Here is a 25,672-nt window from a genome sequence, read left to right on the forward strand (position 1 = left end):
TTCTTGTCAGAATTCAGGCCCTGGTGGTAGTTGGGGGAAGGGTGCAGGGTTTCAAGCTGTGCTCCTGTCAGCATTACATGGAAACCTTGGTAAAAATATGAATTCTGAAGGCCCCCAGAATTGAAAAGACAGAACCCCTGACTCTGAGCCTCTGAGGTGAGACACCCACCCCCGACCCCAACCTTCAGGGTGGGCTAATTTTCAAAGTCAATGGAGGTTAAATTCCTAACGGGATCCAAGCCACTTCTGCTTTCAATCCTGGAAGTCAGGGACACTCAAAGTGATTATCCAGATATTTTAAAATGACTGTCAGGGTCAGGGAAAGGCATAGTTTTTAATTGCTGCATAATGTTTATCATATGGATGGATGTAACAGTTTATTTTCCTTTTGCTGTTACTATCTCAAATAAATAATGTTGCAATAAACATATATAAATCTTTGCCCACATTTCTGATTATTTCCAGTGAAAAGATTCCTAGAATTCTAATCACTGAGCCAAAGGGTATAAACATTTTGAAGGCTCTTGATAAGTACTACATTGCCAAATTGCTTGACAGAAAAGTTATACCAATTTATTCTCACACTAGCACAATCTTTAGAAGATGTTGTTAATGCTTTTAGTTACAACTCCAAAGTGACTGTTTTCACTTAGGGTGAGAATGTGAAACTGTCACAGAATAGAATTGAATGTAGAACACTTAAATATAAATTTTTTTAAAAAAAAACTGAAGTTGGAAGAAACAAAAAAAATTTTGGTATGAAAGATGATCTAATTTTCATTAAATATGCTACAAATTGATGTCCTATAGAATAGGGCTTATAGAAAGCAATCTGTAACGCTAATGATCCAGTACTCTGCCTTTAACAAGCAATTGAGAATCAGAGATTAAATGAATTGCCCCAAGTTTATAAGCGTGAAGAAGTGGTGAGGACTAGCCTTACAAGTAATCTTCAGAGATGAATGATGAATAGAAGAGATGTAGGAAATAACCCCAAATCTCTATCAATTCACTTCTAAGAAAAAGAAACAAAATGATAAAATGAGTGCAAGCTAGAAAATAACTTGAGAACAATATAGAGGGGTTTAAGAAACATATTGAAAGGAAAAATATTAGGGGACAGTGCCTCCTGTTCTAATCAAAGTATTGAGGATACACAGAAGTGGATCCTATGAAATCACCCCTTAACTTGACACTGATGTGAAAAGGATGAAAACACTCAAGATGAAGCTGGTAGTGGTGCTCAGATGGTAGCCTGCAGACCCCCCAATAGCAGGGTACCCCAAATGTCAGCTGGGCGCCGCTGGCCCCTTTATGCCTGAGCCCCACTGTGCCCAGCTGAGGTCCACAGTCCTACCAAGTTTTCTGCTGACTGATGAAGGCATGCATTTCAGAGTCCTCTCTGCCTCCTAGCTCCAGCTTTTCTGAGACCATCTCTGTTCTCCAACGTGTCCATATGATTCCCTGCTCCTCTTTCAACAACCCGGACTCACACAGATCATTAATTAGTATGTTCAAGTTCACGGAGACGTGGATATCTTGAGGAAGGGTCACATTGCCCTTTATTCCATAAAGCACTTAAAGTTACATTTAGGCTTTCTGCTTCATAAACATCCTTTTAATCATTCCCTACTGGAGGTTTTACCCCATACGGGATCCTTACTCCAACAATCACCCCCTAGCCTTCCCTTCTCCTCTTCTCATTCCTTCACCCTATAAGGAGCACCTTCTCCCCATTCCGACCCCCAAGAAAAATTAATTTCCTGCTTCTGAAAATGCAGCCTTTTGTTGCCTGAGCCCTAGCCAGCCCTGATGCCCTAGGGGGTTGTCGGGGTATTTCCTGAAACAAAGGCAGCTACTTTCCCAAGAAGAATTCTGCTAATAGATCTTACCACGAAAGACAACCCCCCAAAAGATGATGAGATCCAGCACTCTGCCTTTAACAAGTAATTGAGAATTGCCCCAAATTTATAAGCCTGACGAAGTGGGGAGGACTAGACTCCAGGTTTTCTGTTTCAAAAGTTGTGCTTTTTACTTATCAGATTTGTTTACCATGTGATGGTAGCCATTTTTTGTTTCTGATATGAGTTAATAACTTACTTCAGAAAAGCCTGCTTGTCTCTCTTCAAAAGTGGCATCTTTGTCACCATTGTTTGTCCTTCTTGTTTTTGGCAACAGTATTCAGGAGTAACTGAGTTGGACAATTCAAAATTCTTTATTGCTGGTTTCAAAAAGTCAGAGACCTTCTAAATTGAATAATACAGACCTTACAGATATAGTAACTATCTACCTCTACTTCACCCCCTTCCCTTCTCTCAGAAAAAAAACAGAGCAGATGAAAAGCCTAGAGTTGGGTATACCACTAGTTTTAAAATTGATTCATATTTCCCACTGACTTGCATTATTAATCTGATGATGCCTTATCACAGAAAAAAATGTTTTGCCTATAAGATAAAACATATTTCACACAGCGATAAGACTTTATATAGTCTTTAAAAAAAATAATTCAAAGTAAGCCACAGAATAGGTACTCTACTAGACCAAAATCAAATCGCTATTTCATGAAGCTGCCAATACTCTCCCTCCTCAGACTGGAGCACAATGAAAATGTGCTCACTGGTGCCCTGCTGGCCTTCACATTCAGTCTTTCAGTCTAGCTGAGTCCAGGATAAATTCCCTTAGAGAGGGTGGCAAGAGTTAGCTATCTATTTTATTGACCTGGTGAGGGCTGCTAATAATAGCAACAAAAATAAAAAATTGTCAATAAGCAGTTGCATGTGTTATTTAAAATTGTCCATCTGAAAAACGGCCAAGTTCTGACAAAAACAACAATTTTTGTTTGGGCATGGTACTTATTTAGCTGTTTTTTGTTTTTTGTTTTTTTTCTTATCAGATCAGCTGCTTCTGGAGACCACCTCTGGTATGATTGTTAAAAATGCATTTCATATAAAGGAGGGTGATTTTCTTAAAACATGTTATCCAGCAGGGCATATGTCCAAGTGGAAAGAAAATTACCTAGGTAAATGAAAGAAAATAGAGGTACCTGGAATATAAAAATAGATGTCTCCCATTAAAACTAGAATTTAGTTTACCCGTTCTAATATCAATGGTCATTGGCTTTTGAGATTTAGAAAAGAAAATCTCAAAAACCAATTCCCAGATGTGGTACTGATCTTAAAACAAATCACTGAGGCAAATGGCACCTTGTTAAATATGTTGGTAATTACAGTAATTGCATAAAAACATTTAACTTCTCTGAGGATTATTCAGTTAAACAATACAGTAATATTTTCAGCCATGACTCCTCCTTCATCTTCTCAGAAATGTGGTGAGAACCAGAAATAATTTATCTGACTTTGAAAAAAAGGACTCACCAGTTTTATTATATCTTATTCTAGGCAGTTCTTTATTGTGCCTTTTCTATCAACATTAGCAGAAAATGCCAATAATGCTGGACTTCTAGAACTTCTGCTTAGGTTTATTTTGAAGTAATGTGATTAGTCCAATACTTTATTTGGGGAAACCACTAATTCACAACTCTGGTTTTGGGACAACTGGTCTATTTCTTTCATTGACACTTTCCCCTATCTCTAATCCCTCTTCTTTCATTTATGTTTGTTGGGGGTGCGGGGAAAGGTAAAACTAAATCTATTAATGAGTATTACTGAGCAACTTTTGTAGATCTGGCACAAATGTTTCAAAAGTTTATGTCAAATTCTAAGTGTCCAGGGAAGAGAGCCTGTATAGAACTAAACAACCACAACTACTTCTGTTTCGATAAATGACCGGCTGGTTTTGTCCAACTCAAGTTCTTGGCCTTTCCAGGTTTAATGGCCATACCTTGCCCTGGATCTGATTCACAGATAATCTTATTTCACTCTGCTAGGGCCAGATCACAATAAGAATTAGGTTTGGTTCTGCATTTGCAAAGGTGGGTGATCAGAGTGGTGAAGAGTGGACCTTGGTTCATGTGGGGAAAAGTTGAGGGAATGGGCGGCTCTGGAAGAACTAGAGGCCATGCTGATTGCTGGCCTTGCAGGGCAGGGAGGAGACTGTTCTGGGAAGCTCCACAAAGTGTTACCACGAAGAACATTGCCTCACCTTCCTCTCTGAGTCTCAGATTCATAAAATAAGCTGGGGAGCTTGAAGACCTTAAAGATTTCTTTGAGCTCTAAATGGTTTTGTCTTAATTAGTGGAGAAGCTGATTTCAGCTCAGTTCAAGGAAAAGCTTTCTTCCAATCAACCAGTCCTCAGAGAATAGGCAGCTTCAGGAGGTGGTGAGCTCTCCATTGGTATGGGCAGAGCTGGGGTGACCACCTGTCACAAAGCCTGTGGCAGAATCTCCTGCATCTGCTGGGAAGATGGACCAGATTACTGCTCAGGTCCTTTCCAACTTCATCCAAAATTTTTTTGTTTCAAGTAGGTGTGTGGAAGGCAACTCCCATTGTAAAGTGCTCCAAGTCAAGAACCTTGGCAGGACAAGGGAAAGCCCAGTAGTCTGCAATAGGGCGGTAATATCCTCACCTGCCATCTACTGAGTGATAGGCCTTGTGCCAGGTACTTGACGTATAGCATCTTTAACTCTTATAGCAATTCCATGAGGTATTATTCTCCCGTCACAAAATGAAATTGAAGCTCAGAGAGGCTAAGTATCTTTATTAAGGTCACAGAGCCAGTAAGTGAAAGTTAGGGGGTTCAATTCTAGGTCTACTGATTGCAGTACAGAATTTTCCACAATACTTTCCTGTCTCAGGAGTGGTGTACAATTTGATGAGGCAAAGAACATAGAGAAGGGGCAGAAATCAAGGAATCCAAATATAGTATAAATTAGAAACCATGGACTGAAGACTAACTCCTATGGCTTGTGTGTGTGGGGGGGGGAAAGTGGGGGCTTGTTTACTTACATGCTGAGTTTGTGAGGCCACTGTATCAATAATGGACATTAAATTGTATAATAAAACAAGAGGCTCCTGGTGTTCCTCCTGACATGACTGTTTTACAAGGAATGTTTGTGTCCCTCTCCAGAGGATCTGCCAGGATTCCCTCACTGGGAATATCCCCAATCTCTCTTCAGGCATTTATCAATTTTCAATCTTTAATTATTTGACCCATGTTCCCTTAGACCATAGGTTCATTGACTAAAGTTTTTTTAATTGTTATTTTATTGTTTTGTTATATGCTGTACATTTACATACTTAAATGCATTCTAGTACTGCTTGGGTAGCTTCCATGTGTCCCTCCAAATCCACTCTCTACCCTTCCCTGTCCCACTGTGCTGGAGGCTGCCCATTACAAATGGCACTAGTGGGTTCCCTTGCCTTCTGCCTCCTGCTTTGGTTCAGCCATTAGGGGGCACTGGCAGGAGTGGGAGCAGAGTGAGATATTTATTCCCTCAGCTCTCAACATGCGCTACAATGAGCAGGGGCTGAGTTTTACCCAAGTCCAAGGTTGCTATCAGGCAGTCCTCTCCTATAGCTGTCTTGGTTCCTTTAAATTGCCTCCCGCCCCATCACTCTTTAGGCCACGCAGTGGTAATGGCTCCCTGTTGCTGCCAGTGGCACCCATCCTTGTTTATGTTCTTTAACCCTACTCACACCTCTCAATCGTACTTCTATTAGATTCTCTATCACTCTGACTGAGTGTGCTGTTTCCTACCAGGATCCTGACTGACACATGTACTAAAAGCCTCCGTAAAAAAAAAAAAAAAATAGTTCTCTCATTCTTGTAGCTCTCTCCCTTGGTTTTTATCTATGTATTTCTAACTAATTTGCTTACACCATTCCTGGATTTATGAATTTTAGCCATTATCTATTGACTTTCCATTGAGGTCAATGACATTTGGCTTTTCCACCGCTCCCTCTTTCTGACAGACCCCAATGTTTTTTTGCTACATGAGATTGGTGAATGGAAAGACAGCCTTTGTTCTTACCTAGGATGCTTCCACATCATAAAGATGTCTGTTATCCCTAAGTTAATTTATAATGTAATGTGATCTCAATAAAATACCAACAACTTTTTATGGAGCCTGACAAACTGATACTAAATTTCATATGGAAAAACAAACATGAAAGAATAGCCAGTAAAACACTAAAATATAAAAAAAGTTACAAGAGAGACTAGGCATACCTTAAAACATACTATAAAGCCTTTATAATTAAACAGTGAGATATAGGCACATGAATAGATAGACCAGGAGAAAAGAAAATCCAGAAATAGAACCAAGTTCATATGAAACTTTGGTATGTGATAAAGGTAGCATCTCAAAATTCCTGGGCTAAAAGGATTTTTAAACAAATACTACTCGAACAACTAGTTTGCTATTTGGGAAAAAAAGATAAAATTGGATTTACACCTCATGTCATACTCAAGAATAAATTCCAAATGGATCAGGAATACGTATATAAAAACAAAACCACACAAATCCTGTTTTAAAAAATGAGTGAATTTCTCTTTTACTTGGGTGTAGAAGAAAGCTTTCTAACTATAACTCAAAATAAAATGGGATGAAAGATTGATAAACTTGACTACATAAAAGAAAAAAATTTGCATGGGAAAAAAATGCCATAAACAAAGTCAAAAGACAATTAAAACCTGGGACAAAATATTTGCAACATGTATATCACAGATATATCCCTAAAATTTAATTAACTCATAAAAATTGAGGAGAAAAATAGATTAAAATTGAACAGAAGAATGAACAGAAAACATGAACAGTAAATGTACCAAAAAAGGAAATAAATATGATCCTTAAACATGAAAAGAAGTTCCTTCTCACTCATAATACAAGAATTACAAATTAAAACTACACTGAGATACCATTTCTCACTTGTCAGATTGGCAAAAATTAAAAAATATGATCACACACCTGTTGGCAGGCTAGGGGAACAGACACTCTTATACATTGCTGGTAGGAATGCAAATTGGTACAATCTTTATGGAAGAGAATTTCACAATATATATTTAAAACACACACATGTGCATGCATAATCTTTTGACCTAGCAATCCCACTAAGAATTCACCCTGAAGATAAACCTCCAATAATACAAAAATACATACATAAAGGTTATTCATAGCATCACTATTTGTAAAATTAAAAAATACTGAAAGCCATTGACACGCGCATATATAGAGGGTGCCAAAAAAAATGTATACACATTTTAAGAAAGGAAGACTGTATTAAAATTGTAATACTCAATATATACTGATAACAAAAGATGAATACAAGTCATATGTATACTTTTTTTGGCATCCCTGGTATATATGACATATGCGTTCTATGCAGTTGTTAAAAAAAGAATGAGAAAGATCTCTATGAGCTTTGGAGTGATTTCTAGGATATATTGTTAACCGAAGAAATAAAAATGCAAAAGAGTATCTACGGTATGCTACCTTTTTTGTAGGAAAAGGGGAAATAAGAAAACCTACATGTATATATTCATTTGTACAAAAAAAAACACAAGACAAACTAGAAACTAATCAGATTGGTTACCCTCAGGGGTTGGTTGGGAATGAATTGGATAGAATCACAGGAATGGGGAGGGGATGGAAATCATCTGACTATACCTTCTGTGTTTTGGAATCATGTTAATGTTTTACATACTCAACAACAACAACAAAGAGAAAAATAAATAAAATCAACAAAGATGGAGGGGAAAACTAAAATGTTAAAAACAAACACATGAGCCAACAAAATTTCAAATGAATAAGATAACCATTACGGAAAGAGGAAATAAAACTCAAGTAACTTTTGTACACTGTATTTGGACCATATGCCCTCGGGCTAAACACACAACTCTAAACTAATATTAGATAATAGTTTGAAGCCTAGTTAATACCTTTTTTTTTTTTTTTTCCAGAAGCATGGGTTAGCAATTCTGTGTATTCTAGGATTGAGCAAATAAGTCAATACATTGTGGATAACGGGAGCCAGATTTCTCATTGTTGAAGGAAAGCTACAAATACGAAAAGTGAAGAGGAGAAAAATGAACCCTGCAGTATTTCATTGAAATTAGAGGTGTCAGTCTGTATCTGTGATTTTTAATATAGTTACAGGTAAATATAGACAGGTATAGATCTGCATGTGTGTGTATTTATATACACAATCCATTTTCTAGCTCTTAATATTTGTAAAAGTTTATAACACTTTGAATGAGAATCCATTAATCCACAATGATATAATAAATGGAGAAGGGAAATCTCTTCCTTACAATAGAAATCTAACTAATAAATATAAAAGGAATCACAAAATTAGACAACATTTGGCAACCATAATAAAAATAATTAATCTAGGCAAGAATCAACAATAGATACTAACACTAATAATTGAAATTTTCAGGAGTAACAGAGTGTTTACATAACATCAAAGTATCTCCCTAAGAGATACTTAGTAACTTTATAATAGAGAAACCAGGCACGTACCACCTTCAGCAAGTGAGCAAACAATATCACCAGTTAATAATGAGACACATCAGCATCGCATGGCCCTGATACAATGCAATTTCACTTCTGTGGTATTCCTGCAAGAAAATCTGTAACTTAAATCTAATCATGAGGAAATATCAGACAAACCCAAACTGAGGGGCATTCTAACAAATAAGTAGCCTATTTTTTTTTTTTTTATCAACGTCAATGTTATGAAAAACAAAGCTGGACTGGGGTGCTGTCCAGATTAGAGAGTAAAGAGACAGCACAACCAAATGCAACCACTGATTTGGAATTTCCTTTTGCTGTATGTAACAAACCCTGTTGACGCAACTGGTGAAATCTGAATACTGAATACGGTTTGTAGATTTGATAACAGTATTAATGTTTATTTCCTAGTTTTATTATGCTGGGGTTATATAAAGACTGTTTTTGTTTGTTTGTTTTTTTAGTAGATATAAACTTAAGTGCTTAGGTGTAAAGGGACATCCTATTTTCAGTTTACTCTCAAACTGTTGAAAGAAACAGAGAAAAGGATAAAAAAAATGCAGCAAAATGTTAACATTTGGAGAATCTGGGCGAATGTCCTAAAGGACTTCTTTGTACTACTGCAGTCTTTTTGTAACTCTAACATTGTATATAAAATATATATTATGTATAACAAATATAAATTTATATATATATATATATATATATGTATAAACTGAAAACCAAACCAAAAAAAAAAAAAAAAAAAAACCTTAGTTTTTAAAAAATGCAGATTCCTGGGCCCCAGCTCTGAAAATTTGGGTTCAGGAGTCCTAGTGGTGGGTCTTGGGAAGTGTGTATTTTTAAAGTTCTTGTGGTAATTATGATGCTTAATCTGGTTTGAGAATCATCTCCTGCCAGATAAAGAAAAATGTTGTTACTGAAGAGTTAAGAAAAAGAAGATAACTAACACTTTTTACCTACCACCCAGCTTTATAAACAAAAAAATTAAAATGGAAATTCCATGTGTGACTCTCCAATTCCTATTCCCTTTTCTCCTCTCCCAGAGGTAATAATTACCTGAAATGTGGAGCTCTCCCAGAAGTAATTGTTATCTCAAATTTGAAGTTTGTCATTCCCATGCATGTTTTTATACATTTATACCATACAAATGAGTCCATATCAGCAATAAAATTATGTATGTTTTCAAACTTTATATAAATGGTACCATAACACATCCTTCTATTAATACAACTTTTCATTCAGCATGTTTTAGTTTTTAACATTGATACATGTAACCTATTTCATTTATTTCATCCATAAGGGAGAAACTAATGAGTCCAGAGAAAATCAATCAATGTGCATACTCTTTAACCTGATGTATATTAAATTTATGACTATCTCAAAATCTTAGTTTTTATCCATTTTCTTGTTGATGGACATTTAGGTTCCATTTTTCCCTATTCTTGTGCTACAATGAAACTTGTACATGTTTCCTTGAAGAAACTACCAGGTCAAAGAATGTGCATGTTTCTTCATTTTCTCTGAAGTCATCAGTTTTCTCCTTTTCTGGATCACGCATAGGCATCATAGTAACAGGAGAGAAGGCAGAATCTATGGGCACTGATGCAGATATGTGAGCTGGTATAGCTGGAATTTGTTGAAGTGCTCTTTTGATTGCTATTTTCTCAGTGCAACAGAAAGCAAGGTTATCAGCTGACACCTAAAGTGCATGAAGAGTAATAGGAAAGGTGTGAAGAGAGATGAGATGGCCATCTAGGAAAAGGGAGAATGATTGACAGGGAGTGCTGAGGCCTATATCATTTTTACTAGATAATGACAAACTGTCCCTCAGAGTAATTGTACCAATGTACACTCTTGCTAGTAGTGGATGGCTGTTTCTAATGCTTCACACCTTTGCCAGTACCTTATATCATCAGAAGTTTTAAATTTTTGTCTATTTGTGAATGATTTTAATTTCTCCAATTACTCATGAGTTAAGCTTATTGTCCAGTTGAGTTGCATCTTCTGTGAATTAGCCCATTCATATTATTTCCCATTTTTCTAATGGTTGTCTTTTATGATTAATTCATAAGTTCTCTTTATGTGGTTTGGATAATACATCAGTGTTTACATTATGACTGTACAAATATTTTCACCATTGAGCCTATGACCATTGCTCCTTTCCCGTATGACCATGTGTTTTTCCTAGTTAATGATTTCCTTGTTTTTCCATTTGCCTAGTTTTTCATATAGCTGTGATTAATTTTTTCCAAGTGCTCCAATATGCTTGCCGTCATATCAGAAATAATTACATTTATATGTGAGTTCCAGTTTTTTGTTCCTTGAAGTCCTCAAACGGCTTCTGTCTTCTTGTCCCTTTCTGTGCTGGTTGCTCTCTGGATGGCTGCATCGCCGGCATTCTGGATCTTCTATTTAGTCTCCTGGGTTGGATTCCATATTTCTCAAATCCCATGTCTTTCTCTTCCACTGTTTTGCTGGCATTTAACCTCTAGTAGCTTCCCCCAAATGGGGCATGTTTGAAACCTTCATGTCTTTTTAATTGATGGTCTAACCAGGTTTAGAATTCTAGGTTGAAAATAATTTCCATTCAGTTTTGAAGGCAGTGTTCTACTGCCTCCTAGGTTCCTTTATGCTTTAGAAAAATACATTCCCATTCTTTTTTTTCAAATCCTTAAAAAAATTAAAAAATTTCAATTACAGTTGACATACAAAATTATATTTTCAGATATACATTAGTGATTAGACATTCGTATAGCTTATGAAGGATCACCCCAATAAATCTAGTACCCGACGCCATACACAGCTATAACAATATTAAAAATCTTTTTTGTGACCTATTTTCTCCCAGATGCCTTTATAATTTGATTGAGTTCTAAATTTCACCACGATGTACTTTTGCTCTGGATCTTTTTTTCTCAATGTGGAGATCCATGTCTTCAATTCTCAAAAACTTTTTTTTTGCATTGTTTTCTCAGTACTCTTTCTCTTAAACTTATTTCTGAATCCACATTTGGATTTGATTTTAGGTGTGGAGCACATGCTTTCTTATGTCTCTGTGCTTTTGCATATGTTCTTCCTTCTGTCTAGGATGCATTTCCTCTGCCATTCCTCTTATCCTAGCAAACCCTGACTTATCCTTCAAAACCAGTTACCAACGTCAGTTCCTCCATAATGATCCCTTACCGACCACAGGCCGAATGAGACAGTCTCTCCTCTATGCTCACAGAGTCTATTGTGGCACCTCTAATGCCAACTATAATCTGCTTACTCATCTGCCTTCCCCACTGATCATAAACTCCTTGAGAGCAGGACACTGTTCATCCACTTCTGTATCCTCAGTGTCTAACATCGTGTAATGCTGTGAATAAATGAATGAATTTAACAAGGGGAGAAAAGTGAACGTTTTCTCCTGCTACCTATTAAGCATGACACAAGATACGCACCATCATAAACACCTTCACTTAATCCTTACAGAAAACCTCAGATGGTCATTGTTTCATCAACAAGTGTTACCTGAGTCCCTATTATATGCCAGGTTTGATAATGGCCAAAGGATGAAAAATACAAGCTCTCATTTCTGCAGAAATTCACCATACAGTAGGGAAGAGAAGACTTTTTTCCTCATACAATTTTTAAAACTTGACATTTAATTCACATACCATAAAATTCACCCACTTAAAATGTACACTTCAGTGGTTTTTAATATATTCACAAAGTCATACAACTATTACCATCAAAAAGATATTTTTTATCTGAGTAAAATGAAGTGCATTGTGTATCCTGTGGTCAAGTCAGAGGAGGAGGCTGGAGTTTCTTGGGGGGAAGAAATGCATTCCAGGGAAATGGAACAGTATGTGCAAAGGGCCAGAGCTCTGAGGTGGCCCAGAATTTGGAAAATATGAAAAGTAAGGGAGCCAGAGTTTACGGTGAAGAAGTAGGTTGGGCTTTTTTATAAATGAGGACTCTGAAGGCTAAGGGAGGTGAATTAACTAAGGTCAGCCAATTTTTCTTCTGCCAACTCAAGAAAAGGTGTCTAAAGGAGGTCACCCTACCATTCCCAAAGAGTAGACAGGTGCTGATGCCACCAAATACTGTTTTTCCTTCAATCTTCCAGCAAATAGGCTTAATTTCCCCTCCCAACTTCTTACATTACCTAGAAACACTGGCCATACTGATGACCATCATTAGCTGAACAAAAACATTTTCACAGTTGTTTTGCAGATTCAAAAGGTTAAGGTCGCCACAGTGATGCTATGAGAAGGTGCTCTATCTATGGACAGAAATACACGTATTTTGGTCCTAAAGTCCAAGATGAAACCTTAACATTTCACAGGCTCTTTGTGAGGCTAAAATGTGTTTGCTAGTCATGCTTCAAGCCCTCTGTATGACCATGAAGAAATTCTTCTACTTTCTTAGGCCTGTTTTCCTACCTGCAAAGTAGGTAGGAATCTTTCCCCAGCTACCTTACCAGCATCCAGCCCAAAAGAATCATTGAGAAACCGTGAGGATCTGCACTGTCTTTGAAACTCTTGAGGAAAAGGTTAATACATGCTTTAAAAATTAATATGCCTACTATAAGATTTTCTCCAAAATCTGACTTCAGTTAAACATTCACCAGAACTTGGCTTATTAGGCTTAAATTTAGTTCAGACCAATCTCCATTTCATCTCTGAAATGTGGGGGATGAATTAGGGGAACTCAGGAGAAAACATGTAGAAAATAAAGTTTTGTCAGGCAGGGCAGTGACCTTTGGAGGTCACTGGTTTTGTATTTGGAGGCTGTCCCCTTGCTGCCCCCTATCCTCTTCTCTATCATGAGAAAGAGCAACTCTGCATTCTAAGAGAAGGAACTGTGGGTGCCACACATCAGAGATGGAGTAGAAATGTGTTCTCCATCAACCTTACCATTCAAACCCTTTTGCAGCACCACCATTTACAAATCACCAGCAGGTCAAAAGACATAAATTACAGCAAAGAGCAATTATTGCTCAGAAAACACTTTGAAAGTGACCTGGTGAAACAGGATAGAAGAGTTCATGAGAAGCCACATCTGCCAAGAATCTTTACATGCTTGCTGCCCACCAGAGAATCCATGCTAAAATGTTTGTGGTTTCGAATTGACATGTCTGAAAATATTCTACAATAAAAAAAGTTTTACTACCCTTTCAGAGATGAATGAGACCAATTATCCCTGCCATTCTCTCGTTTCTCTTTTAGAACGTGTAACTCTGAATTAGTGGAAATGAAATAAGCAAACTTGCTGTCCTATAATATGAAGGTGACCATATCAATTAGGGCATTTTGTATTAATATAAATCATCTGACAATTGTTACCTCACAGTCTGCTGAAATTTATGCAAACATTTGTGATTCTCCACTACGTTTTAGTAGGGAAGCATCCATACCTACTGGCTTTCCTGGAAATTAAGACCTAACCAGAAAATAAGCCCTAGCATGATTTTTTCAGGATGACATCCCTGAACATAAGCCCTAATGCGTCTTTTGGAGCAAAAATTAATATAAGACCCGGTCTTATTTTGGGGGAAACACAGTAATGGCAAAGTTCATTCCCAACTCCAGGAGCAGTTAAATCCATTTCCTTTCCTAGAGAAAGGAAGTATGTGAATATTTGAGACCAAAGCCAGAATTCAAACAACTGCAAATATCTAGGTGAGAACACATTATATTTTCCCATGTAGATAAGTAATTATTTAAGGAGATCTTCACCAAAAGAAAGTGTTTTAAAGCTCTTGAGTTTCTGAGGGAACGAAAAGAAACAGGCACTAAGTGTATGTCAGCTGTGTCTCACCACACTACTCGGTGATCTTTCATGCAGCCCTCACAACAGCCCTACCAACGGTCGGTTGTTTTGTCCTCTCTTTTAATACATGAAGAAACTTAGGCTCAGAGATATGGCGCATTCCCGGCTACACAGCTGTGGGAGGAAAGGAGGAAGGCCTGAGTCCTAAGCAGATAGGCTTTCCACCTGCCAGTGTTTTCCCGGACATGAACGACCTGGCCGTACTTGTAGAAAGTATAAAATTCAGGCGCACAGGGTCGGTATTCAAAGGAAGTGGCTGGGGAACGTGGATTTTTTTTAAACAACCGCGCTCCCTCCACCCCCTTCATCAATAGGAAAGCTTGGGAAAGGCAGTACTACACAACCCAGCCAGGAGACCCGAACCTGTTCAATCCCTACATTTGTGGTTTCTCCAAGAGACCCTCAAAGCCCCCCCAAAACCCACATTTCTCTGGATTAAGCCATCATCTCTCCTAAGGCCCCCCTGAAATCCAGATCATGGAATCGTCTACTCTTTTATTTCTGAATCTTGCCTCCCCCCCACCTACCCCCGCCCTCTCCTGTAGAATTTCATTTCCTGGCTGGGACCAGGCTCTAACCATCAGAACTCGCAACCGGTTTCCAGCCTGTCTGGTTCCTTCCCTAGCCCCTCGGCTTGGGCTGTTGTCATCCCAACCCTGCCTCTTTCGTCGGTCACGTTGTTTCCTCCGCTTGCAAGGACCTCTTTCCTTTCCTGGCCCTTCGCAATGCTCGGGAAACTCCTACACAGCCTGAGCGCCTCTGCTCCAGTCCCCCTCGCCTTCCATCGCCCTGGCTCCGGGACTGAACCCGGCCTCGCCGCGTTGCAGCGAGCGCCCGTCCTCCGTGCCACAGCCCCTGCCCCCCTCCCCGCTCGCCTCGCTACCCGCCACCTGGCTTCGCAGCGGCCGCTCGGGAAGCCCTCGGCACTTCCCAGAATAGAGAGCAGCTGCCAGCGTCAGGCTGCCGCCCACCGCGGGGTTCCGGACGCACCGGGTGCAGGCGGAGGGGATGTGACTCTGCTCTGGCCTTCCGTCTCCCCACACGGGTCGGAGCAACTTCCCGGGGGTGCACAGTCCGTGAGGGCCCCCAGCGTCCCGGCTCCAGCCCGCGATCCCTGACCACACGCGCCGCCCGGGAGAGCGGGGCACCGAGAGGGTCTCGCAGCAAGCGCTCCGCCCGGGAACGCGCAGAGCGCCAGACTCGACTAACTCGCCGCGAGAAAGTTGTTGTCTCCCAGCCTGCCCTCGCTCCTCACCTCCGAGACACACCTTCCCGCTCGCCTGGCAGCCGCGCGCTCACATCCGGTCCACCTTGCGCACACCCCTTTCCACGCTCTCCCACAGCCCCTCTCCCTCCCACGCCTGCGGCTCCCAGCCGCTCCCCCGCGCCCCCTCGCGCACTAGCACCCGCGCCCGGGGCGCACCTTCTCCGCTCCGCCGCTCGCCCGGCCTCTCTGCGCCTCGCCGGCCCGGGGTTCTGGCGCCCGGGAGTCACAGCCCCGGACCGCGACTAGCTTCCGTCCGCTGAGAGCGGGGCAGAAGCCCGGGGAGGCGCGCGGAGAGCTCGGAGCGCTGGGGGCGCGAGGCGAGGGGCGCAGCGGCGCGGGGCGGGGAGGGGGCGCTCGCTCGCTCACTCTCGGCTGCGCACACGCCCGTACAAACTCTCACACAGACACACGCGGGGTGCGCTGCCGCCGCCCGCCGCTGCTCCTCCTCCCGCCACCGCCTTGAGAGGGAGAGAGGGAGGCAGAGAGAGCGCTTTGTCCGCGCGCCGCCGCCCGGCCAGGACTCTGCCCCGAGGAGGCAGCCGCGCTGAGTCCCCGCCTCCGCCTCTGCCTCTGCCCCCGGGCGGGCCGGGCGGCCGCGGTGGGGGGAGCCAGGCTGAGGGTGAGGGTGGGGGTGGGTGGCGGGCGGGCGGAGAGCGGAGGGGGGGGCGGAGGAGGAGGAGGAGGAGAGACGAGGGCAGCGGAGGAGGCGAGGAGCGCCGGGTACCGGGCCGGGGGAGCCGCGGGCTCTCGGGGAAGAGACGGATGATGAACAAGCTTTACATCGGGAACCTGAGCCCCGCCGTCACTGCCGACGACCTCCGGCAGCTCTTCGGGGACAGGAAGCTGCCCCTGGCCGGACAGGTCCTGCTCAAGTCCGGCTACGCCTTCGTGGACTACCCCGACCAGAACTGGGCCATCCGCGCCATCGAGACCCTCTCGGGTGAGCACTCGAAGCTGTCCCCCTCCCCCCGCCTCTCCCTTCTCTGGCCCGGACGGCGCCGGGAGGGAGGCCGAGCCCCGCGGGCGGCGCCCGGCGGGGGCTCACGCGCTCGCACGCTCACTTCCACGCACCAGACCCTCAACTCTAACCGCCGGCCCGCTCCTGGGACGGCGCGCTCCCCTCCCCCCACACCTCTGGACTCACCCCTTGCCCTCCGAGCCGCAGCCCTGGGACCCCTGTGCCGCCCCGAGGGTCCCCGAGGCTAGCTCGCTTTCTGGGAGCACCCTCGTTCCCCTGACTCCCGGAGATGGTTCGAGTTCCCCACCCCCATCCTTAGAGAACCCCCGTCCCCCGTCTTCCCTGACCTTCCTGTCACCCCCTTTGCCAGGGACCCCTCAGATCCTGCATCTCTTTCTCGACCGGACCTTACCCCTTCGCGTGCCTCGTGCCCAGGACCTTTCGCCCTCTGGCGTCCCCGGAGCCGCACTCTCCTTTCGAGCCCCCTCCCCACCTAGCCCCGCGGTCCCCCACTTTCGGCACCCCCTTGGCGCCACCCTGATGACCCCCCTCCGAGGTTTCGAGGCTCCCCCAAACCCTGCCCCATGCACGACGGCACATCTTTCTCGGTCCTCCTCGAACCTCAGTCCCCTCTCGCTCGTCTCTCAAGCGCTCCTATTTTTCTCTGAATTTTTTGTCCGATTTTATTAAGAAGAACTCGAGGCTGGGGGCTTTCCGCCGCCTGTCCCCCCGCCTCCCGCTCGGCCAGAAGCACCTTTTTACGAGGTGCCCTGTCTCAACTCGGTGGGGGCCCGGGCTGAGAACCGGGAAAGAGGAGACCGGGGGGCCCGCGAGCGCGCTGGAGCCCAGACGGGAGACCGAGAGCGACACACACACTCGCGCGCGCGCGCGCACTCACCAACTCTCCCTCTCGCACACGCACCGCCCGGAGCTGCGCTGGCCCCCAGACCCTGAGCCTGCGCCCCCCGAACCCAGGCCGGGTCGGAGCCCCTTCCCCACTAGCGCGCGGGGTGGGGGCGGGGCGGCGGCGAGGCCAAGGTGACACCCAGAAGCCGGCAGGGACTGGGCTCTCGCAGCAGCGGACCCCAGAGGGCTTTTGCGCGTCTTCTGGGGGGCCACCAGAAGGAGAGGGCAGGGAGGGGATTGCACTGGAGTCTTCGGGACCTGGGTTAGCGGAATGGAGAAGTGGGGGCCGAGAGAAACGGGGCCGCGCCAGTCCTGCAGCTTGAGTTTCAAATGAGCTCATCCTTTCAAATTGGCGCCGCTCTTTATTAAATTTGTTTTTCCGGTAATGCCACCCACAGCTATACCTGGGGTCGGCTCCGGGCTCGCACCCTTCCCACCTCGTCCCGAGACTCCGGGCGCCCATCTTTTTTCCCACTGGGAACCAAGTTTGCCTAGCTGGAGCGGGGTAGGAGACCCCTTGAGGGCGCCCGAAGGCGGAGCCCGAGCGTGGAGTTCTGTACGTGCTCCTCCTAGACCCCCGGTGGTTTCCTCCCAGGAAGGTTCTGAGTGCTTTAATTTCTGTTTTAAAGGTAAAGTGGAATTGCATGGGAAAATCATGGAAGTTGATTACTCAGTCTCTAAAAAGCTCAGGTAAATATATTTTGCTTAGTTATTTTGTGGTCGGGCTTACGTATAAGTAAAAAAGAAAAAAACACTCGTTTTTTAAAAATGTGCTTTTGTAATTTTAAAAAAGGCTTTCGTTTGTTCTGTTGTTGGAGATAACATAGTTTAGAAAGTTACAGTTTTTACTTTCATTATATAAGGTGTTTACTCGTCTTGGAAAATATCTGGTGCCTTATTGGGGGTAGGGGGTGTCGAACATTAGCTGTGTTAAATTCGCTGAGACTGTTCAACTTGTTTATCAAAACTTGCCTCCCACCCCTACCCCCAGCACAATGGCAACAAATTCTTGTCAAGACTTCCTGTGAGATGTTAAGAGTAAATATTTACTGTCAGCCAAATTGCTTAACTAAACCTCGCGATTAATTAGTTTTCTTTTTTAGATAGCTTAATGTTGAATAATAAAATAATTCAGTAATGGGTCAATATTTTGCATAGCACTCTAAAGAACTGGGTTGTTTGGATTGGATGCCAGTTAAAAGCCAGACTTTTGTAGTTACTGAGACTACTGAGTATTGCTTCTGAGAGTTTTGTTGCTGTTGCTGTTGCTTTTAAGATATGTTTCAGGCTAAACAGATATCACTGTGAAATCTATAGTTATATTTAAGTGCATTGTTGTTAGAGAAGGAGTAAAAAGGTTTGTGGAGGTTGGATTGCTCCAGTGATTTGCTTACATGAGAAATATCTGTATGAGGAGAGAAATGAAGGGAGAAGAGCTTTGTTTGAAGTTTATTGTGGACTTTAAATTTGGGCCCTTTATTACTCACTCTAGATTTTTTTCTCTTATGTGTTGTAACTTAGTTTATATCCCATTCACATACATTTCTTCACCATTAGTCATTAAGTAGCTGAATTGGAGAGACTGTAAGTGAAGTCTTTGATTTACCACCTTTACAATCTGATACTCAATAGTGTAGCCACTTGATTTTTGCCAGGATTGAATAGATTTTAAAACAAACTATCCTAATTTTATAATACTTAGATATTTTGTTAAAGTGGTTTTTAAAAATTGTGTGCACATTTGCAGATATGTTTTATCTTAAGCAACAGGATATCTTTTGTTTGCAAATGATTCTGTGGTATTATCAGAAAACTACTTAATACTTATTAAAAAAAGAGGTAAAAGTTATGATTCGCAGTTTCATGTGTAATATTAAGCCAGTTCTCTCTAGGAAAAGATGTAATGTGTAACTGATTGGTTTTTCAATTAAGTACTCTAAATTTGTATACTTTTCTTTAAAATTATTTTTTGCTTGAGACATCCAAGTTGAAGCTTCCTGCTATATTAAGTATTTATTGTAAGTTTAAATTGCTCATCTTACAACGCTTAAAAATTTGAATATATTGAACAGGGTTTGAAAGAACCACCCAAAATATTTGATGGGCGCTGTTTCTGTAAATGCTTAATTCTATTGGCTAACTTGCTGTTTTGTGTCCTTTTGGGGGTTAGAGTTAGTAAATTATCAGTACTTTTTAAAATTTGATGGGTTGACACCTCATTTCATGTTGCAAAGTAATTATTTAATGTTGCAAAATAAGTGAAATACTAGTTTAAAGTTATTAACATCTCCTAAAATTTCTGACAAATATACTACTTTTTGACATTTTGTTTCAAAATATAGAGGTTATTTGCTGTTAGCTGGAGTGTAATTGAAATTATTTTATGGTGTTTATACAAGAGTTCAGAATTTAAAGCATGTCCCAGATTTTTACTATTAATTAAATAAAGAGCAATTTAGGACTTATACAGTCCGATTAGTACAGGATTTCTTTGAACATGTGGGTGATATGAAATACCTAGGAGGCAGATTAAAATGCGCTGTGTGTGATTCACTACACTGAAGACGTCTGACATACCAAATGTATGCATAAGCTGCTGCAGTAGGGGTTACATCATTTCTGATTGCATGGTTTTAATGTGTTTTCTCCCCCTTTCCTTTATTAGTTTAAAAATGTAGAAATTAGTTACTTGTACTGCAGGCTAAAGGAGAGAGAGCTAGTGACTGGTGTTGTGTACTGAGCTCAGACTCCTGGGATGAAGCAGCTGGCTGTATGTTCTCATGTACAGGGCATTACCACGGTGGTGGCTTTTAAAAAGCAGGGTACTGTGACATTTGAAACCAAAGCTTTTAGGTTACATGGTGACTGTTGTGGTGTTCTTTTGTTGCATTTCCATGAAAATTAACAAGTTAGGAGTAAATTTGTCAGCATCCAGTCAGTTCTATATGTGGTTTTTGTGTCAGTTGAAGTGAAAATGTGAAGAAAACAATTCATACTCATTGCTTGCTTACTTAAAAAAATCATTCAACAATTGAGTGCTCGTTTTCTTTAGATTGTTCTGATTTCTTTCTGTTCTCAAGAATCAGTTTTAATGTCTACAGTCCAATAGATTTTTTTTAAAGCTAATGATACTTTGGGAGGAGATGTTTTTAAGTTATGAAATTATTGGCATGCCATTTGCTTTCCAATTGCATCTTTTGTTAGATATCATTCTAGCATCATTTTATATGTATTATTATAGTAGGCAGACTAGATACCATTATTTTCTCAGGTCATTCAGAGGTAGAAAACTTCTTTATTTTCACCACGTGTTTAATTCTTATTAACTGCAAATTATTGTAGTGTAAACCGTGTACAAACCGTCTATTTCTCTTCTTAAGTTGGTTACAGGCGCTGTTGAATAAAAATCTTTGCATCTTTTTCTCTCTATTCATATTTCTTGTTAGTGTGTATGAATCAAAGTTTTCTTTAAAAGGATAAAACTGGTAAGGACTTTCAAATTCTATTGAAAGTTGCGGACATTTCCTTGATAGAAATTTCATTTTTGATGTTGATGAAAATTTAGTTTTACACAGACACTTTATCCACACACATGCACACATATACTGCAGCTAAGACATAGGCTAACCTGAATGTGCTTTGTAACTCAAGTTGAATGATTCTGTGAGAAACAAAACTTTGAAAAATGCACTTTCTGCCCACTTCTAGGAAGTAACGAAGTGGTGCTAGACATGCTTTTACTGAGATGGTGTAAATACTATGAGGTAGTGTAGGAAAAAGCTATGAATTTGTCTTTCATGACTTAAAAATCAGTAATTGTGTTCTCTCCAATGCAAATGAATTTGGTCTCCTATAGGAATGTTAAAGAAAACAGTATCTCAATTGTGTTTTGCTTGTATGTACTACATTGTGTATAGTTGAATTAAATACCAAAAGAAAAAAAAACACACAAAAAAACACCCAACCTCAAGCCCTCCCTGCAACAAAGGCTTTTGCTGCATCAATTTTTAATTTTGTAGTAACAAAAAAGACTTTATTAGGTTAAAATCATATGGTAGCCTCCTATATGAAGAATTTGTTGAATAACAAATTTGTTGAATAATACCTCAATTTAATTATATAGATTCCATGTGTGGATGTAATATATGTTAATATAAAATTTATATCAGACTGTCAGGTTACTTGTGATTTGGCTTTGAGTGGGACATTTAGTTTTTCCATTTTAAAAGTGACTAACAATTTTTTCATATGGTTCTAGGTAATGTCATAGCGAATTACACACTTTTATGACCTTTAAGAGATAAGTATTAGAATGAAAATAAAAGCAGTAAAGAAAAAAAATTACTTGATAATTCAGGTGACAACATAGAAATTCTACTTTATATTTTTAAAAGACTGATCATTTGATATTTTTACACTATTTATATATTAGAAACCATTGAAACCTACCAATCAAAATAGATTTTATATATTGCTGATTTTCCAATTCCCCAAATTCATATCAATTTTAAATTGTAGCGATTTATAAAAGTATTAAATGGCTAAACACCCAAATGTTAATTCCAAAAGGTGATTTGATGGTGTATAATACATTTACCAAATTGTATTTTTAGAAATAATGATATTTCCTTGTAATTATGCCTGGGTATAAGATGACCAATAAGGGTTGGTCTCAGTTTTGTTTTTTATTATGTGAACTAACGTGAGATTATTATTTACATAGAGAAGATTAGTAATATTTGTACAACAGTTGTTATATTTAATGATCTAAAGTACAGTATATTTTCCAAGAAGAAGTTTTTAAAAGGACATTAGAAGATTTATAACTAATTGCATATCAAAATTAACATTTCACTATTATTTTGAGTAAATGTTTTTATTTTATGGAGGTTGCTCCAATTTTTAAACCAGAAGATGTAAATGATGAAATGTGCATAAAAGCATAGTAACTTGGGCACATTTATGTAAAGTCAGAAAAGCTCTGAAAATCAGATTTCTATGGGAAGTAGTTACAGATATTTGATACTTTTCAACTTAATAAATATTTGCTGTCTACTGCTGAATCCAAGTCTGCTAATGAAATCTTCAAAAGTAGATGAGCAATTGGTCAGAGTTCTTAGAAGATATTGTTTGAGCTAAGTGTGTCATCTCTGATTCAGTGGGGTGTGTGTACTTGGGTGTGTGTGCACTTGTATATTTTGTGGGTGACAGTAGACAGATGCTACTAAAGGGGAAGAGGAGGAAATCTTTAATTGAGCAACAGTTGCTCTGGATTTCATTCCAGAGGCAAACGAAAATCACTAGGTATTTGAACCTTTGTGGCAAAGGGAATCAAATGCAATGATATTTGCTTTGAGTGATGTATAACTTGTAGGAGGTTAACCTTGTGGAAGCCGGGGCACAGGCACCTGTAGTGGCTTCATCAGTGCACATGCCGCTGGAAGGACCATCCAATGCAAAATCTACTCTCCTTCATTTTTGCTTGGATATCCCCTCTCACTAATACAGTTAGCCAAGTGACTGTGAAGGTTTTAATGCTCTGTAAGCCATTTTTTAAGTGTTAGAAAATTCAAAACATGGATATGTATTTTTATTTAGAAATTCTATATTGTGGAAGGCAATAATACGTTATTTTGCAAAACAAAAGTACTCTGAGGAAATCAATTTCATTAGAAGCAGCATAGTATTGAACTGGTTTCTTTGGAGGCTGTTAAAAAGTTGAATTATAAATTTCAAAAATATATTTTAAAAAATTATATTTAAATACCACTCAAAGTGTCTTTGATGTTCCTTTTTGGTGTTAAAGAAGAGGTGGGGCTTGACTAAACCAATTTTTTAAACCAGTTTTCTAAAACTTAGTCAAAAGCATAATCTCTTAGAAGTGATCATTAATTTCTTAATTTGAAGGATGAGACAGTTCTGTTTAATAAAACATGCCCAAATAATTTATTAGTCAAGGTTTATACTTTTTAGACTCAAGTTCAAGTTCAAATTAGTTTGAGTTGTTGTTCAAAACACTATCATTGAAGAAAACATAATAGCAAATAAAAATAAACACCTACTAGTTAACAGTCTTTCCTCCCATTTATCTTCATTAAATTAAAAAAAAATCTTTTACTTTATAATTTGACTTCATGCTTACAGACTTGTAATTTTCATTTGGTGGCATGGACTGTATGGGTTCTATTTCGGGCAGTAAAATTGCAGAGTGCTCAGAGCATTATTTTTAAGGTTTTACTTTTCCTGTTTTGATCATGGACTTTAGTCTGGTCTTTCCATAAAATAGTGAAGACAAATTATTTTCTCTTACAAAGAAATTCAGATTCTGTTGCTTTGGCTCCCAAAGAGGATGGGGAATATAATAACTGTATCTTTAGTTTGGTTTAGAGTTTGGTGGCATATTGAGGTGTAGAGTAAGGAGACCAAAGAAAATGACTGCCTTTGCATTAATAACAGACAGTCAAGTTTAAAAGCTCACCAGATGTCCATCATTTAACAGGTATATGTCTCTTCCCCAAGCCTCTGGTTCTCACTAAATAACAAGCTTGCATTTTTGAGATACATTTTGTTTGTTTATTCCTGGATTTCCTGGTTATTCATCTGTTCTCCATTTTATTTCTTAAAATATGAACCTTTAGTAAGGATTTTCCCATTCTGTTTACTATCATAACATTTCATAACATAGGTATTTGACTAGGCCTAATAAATGAAGATTAAGAGTTCTGATGCATGTTTCAGACTTTATAATATTTACCTGTATCATAAGAAATATACCTAATGGCCAGGAAAATATGTATGGGACCATTGCAATGATAATGTTTTCAGTTTTTCTTAGTGTATGATGTGTACCAGCGTGTGAGAATTTGTCTTAAGGGGAAGCTTGGATTTTTAATTTTTGTTTTAAATGTGATCAGAAAGGTGGTTTCATAATTCCATGTGTTGATGTGTAAATAATATTAGTAACATCTCAGGGAGATACATGTATTTTCATGTACCTGCTGCATCTTCTATTCATATGGTACCAGTGATGCACAGCCTCTTTCACACATTTTCATTTATTTCAAATAATAATTTTGTGAAGAAGATAAGACAGTTAACATTATCCCCATTTTTCAGATGAGAAAACCCAGTCTCAGAGAAATTTAATAATTTGCCTAAGGCCTCATGGCTATTAAATACTAAAGACAGGGCTAGAACTCAGTATTTCTGAGTTTCAGTCCAGTGTGTTTCATCTATCTTTACTATTTTTAACTGAAGAAGTCACCTGAAAGTATTATAAGCTTCAAGGGTGCCTGCCAGTCAGGACTTAGGGAAATATATGAAAGTAGGTTTGTTTGTGAAGGACACTTTGCAGTGATCTTATTCTTACATCAGTCTGCATGATCTGTATATTGTTATAGTTTTATAGAAAAAAGTAATTAGAAACAAAGGTAATTTTAAAATCACCAGCAACATTACCTCCTCCCATCACGGTGCTTGCCTTGGACAGAAATGGGGAGCGTGCCTCACTGTGCAGGTTGGATTTTGCTGTTGTTACATGCTTTTTTCAGGGTTGCATTCCTTGGGTTACGAAATAGGACATTGTCAAGAAAGACGTTTCTTTCATCATCTGAGCCACACAAGTCACATAGGTAGCCCTGGTGAATGAAAGTGCCCTGTGGTAAATGAAAGTCTAGGGTGGGTTCTTCACAGGTTTCAGCCAACACATTGCTGGAGGGCAGAACTGTGTTTTGGTTTAAATGTTTCCTGGTAGCCTCCAGGTCTTTCCCCACCTTGGGTATCTCTCTCTGCTTCGCTCTCTGTATAGAGTATAACCTTGGTTTCTCCTGTGGGGACAGAATGAGTATTAATATGATAGCATCCATAAAGATTTCTGAGACTTCTTCATTAATGATATAATCACTCAAAAACATAGTAAATAACTAAGCATGTGAAGTACAGTCCATTTCTCCTTAATTGTAAACTATTTCTGCATTTATCCTCTTGTTTCCTTTAACTTTTGTGTACTGTCATATTTATGGTGGTGAGGGAGGAGGGAATTACCAAGAAAAAAATAGGTGAAAGATTATTTCCAAATCCCCATGCATTTCATTTCTTTAAGTTAGTACAGTTCAGAGCTGGGGTATTACACGTTCTGTGGAGTTTTGACTGAGAAGATAGGGAAAAGGAAGAAAAGTAAGTATTAGTTTTACTAATACTGAGTAGCTGATGTGCTAGGCACTGGACTAGGCCTTCTATGAATCTTATTTTATCCTCACAACAGCCAGGAGAGATATGTATTTCATCCCTTTTACAGATAGGACTGTA

The 25,672-nt window shown here is 40.1% G+C and overlaps 1 protein-coding gene and 1 long non-coding RNA gene across 5 annotated transcripts in view; one reads left to right on the forward strand and one right to left on the reverse strand.

The window, feature by feature from the left end:
• LOC117034205 (uncharacterized) overlaps positions 1–15,969 on the reverse strand; it is a 60,935-nt gene extending 44,966 nt beyond the window's left edge. The window contains exon 1 of one of the 2 annotated variants that reach the window (XR_004425030.1): positions 15,658–15,969. This is a non-coding gene — a long non-coding RNA (uncharacterized LOC117034205). Of the gene's footprint in view, positions 1–15,489 lie in introns of both variants that reach the window. The other variant, XR_004425028.1, reaches the window with a different exon arrangement.
• A 179-nt stretch (positions 15,970–16,148) lies between these two features.
• IGF2BP2 (insulin like growth factor 2 mRNA binding protein 2) overlaps positions 16,149–25,672 on the forward strand; it is a 142,293-nt gene continuing 132,769 nt past the window's right edge. The window contains exons 1-2 of one of the 3 annotated variants that reach the window (XM_033135656.1): positions 16,149–16,441; positions 17,995–18,055. In XM_033135656.1, the coding sequence (XP_032991547.1) occupies positions 16,264–16,441; positions 17,995–18,055 (239 nt within the window). In that variant the 5' untranslated portion in view covers positions 16,149–16,263. The remainder of the gene's footprint in view (positions 16,442–17,994; positions 18,056–25,672) is intronic. The other 2 variants (XM_033135647.1, XM_033135639.1) reach the window with 2 other exon arrangements.

This window comes from Rhinolophus ferrumequinum, chromosome 2 (genome assembly GCF_004115265.2).
Source record: "Rhinolophus ferrumequinum isolate MPI-CBG mRhiFer1 chromosome 2, mRhiFer1_v1.p, whole genome shotgun sequence".
NCBI classification, from domain to species: domain Eukaryota; kingdom Metazoa; phylum Chordata; class Mammalia; order Chiroptera; family Rhinolophidae; genus Rhinolophus; species Rhinolophus ferrumequinum.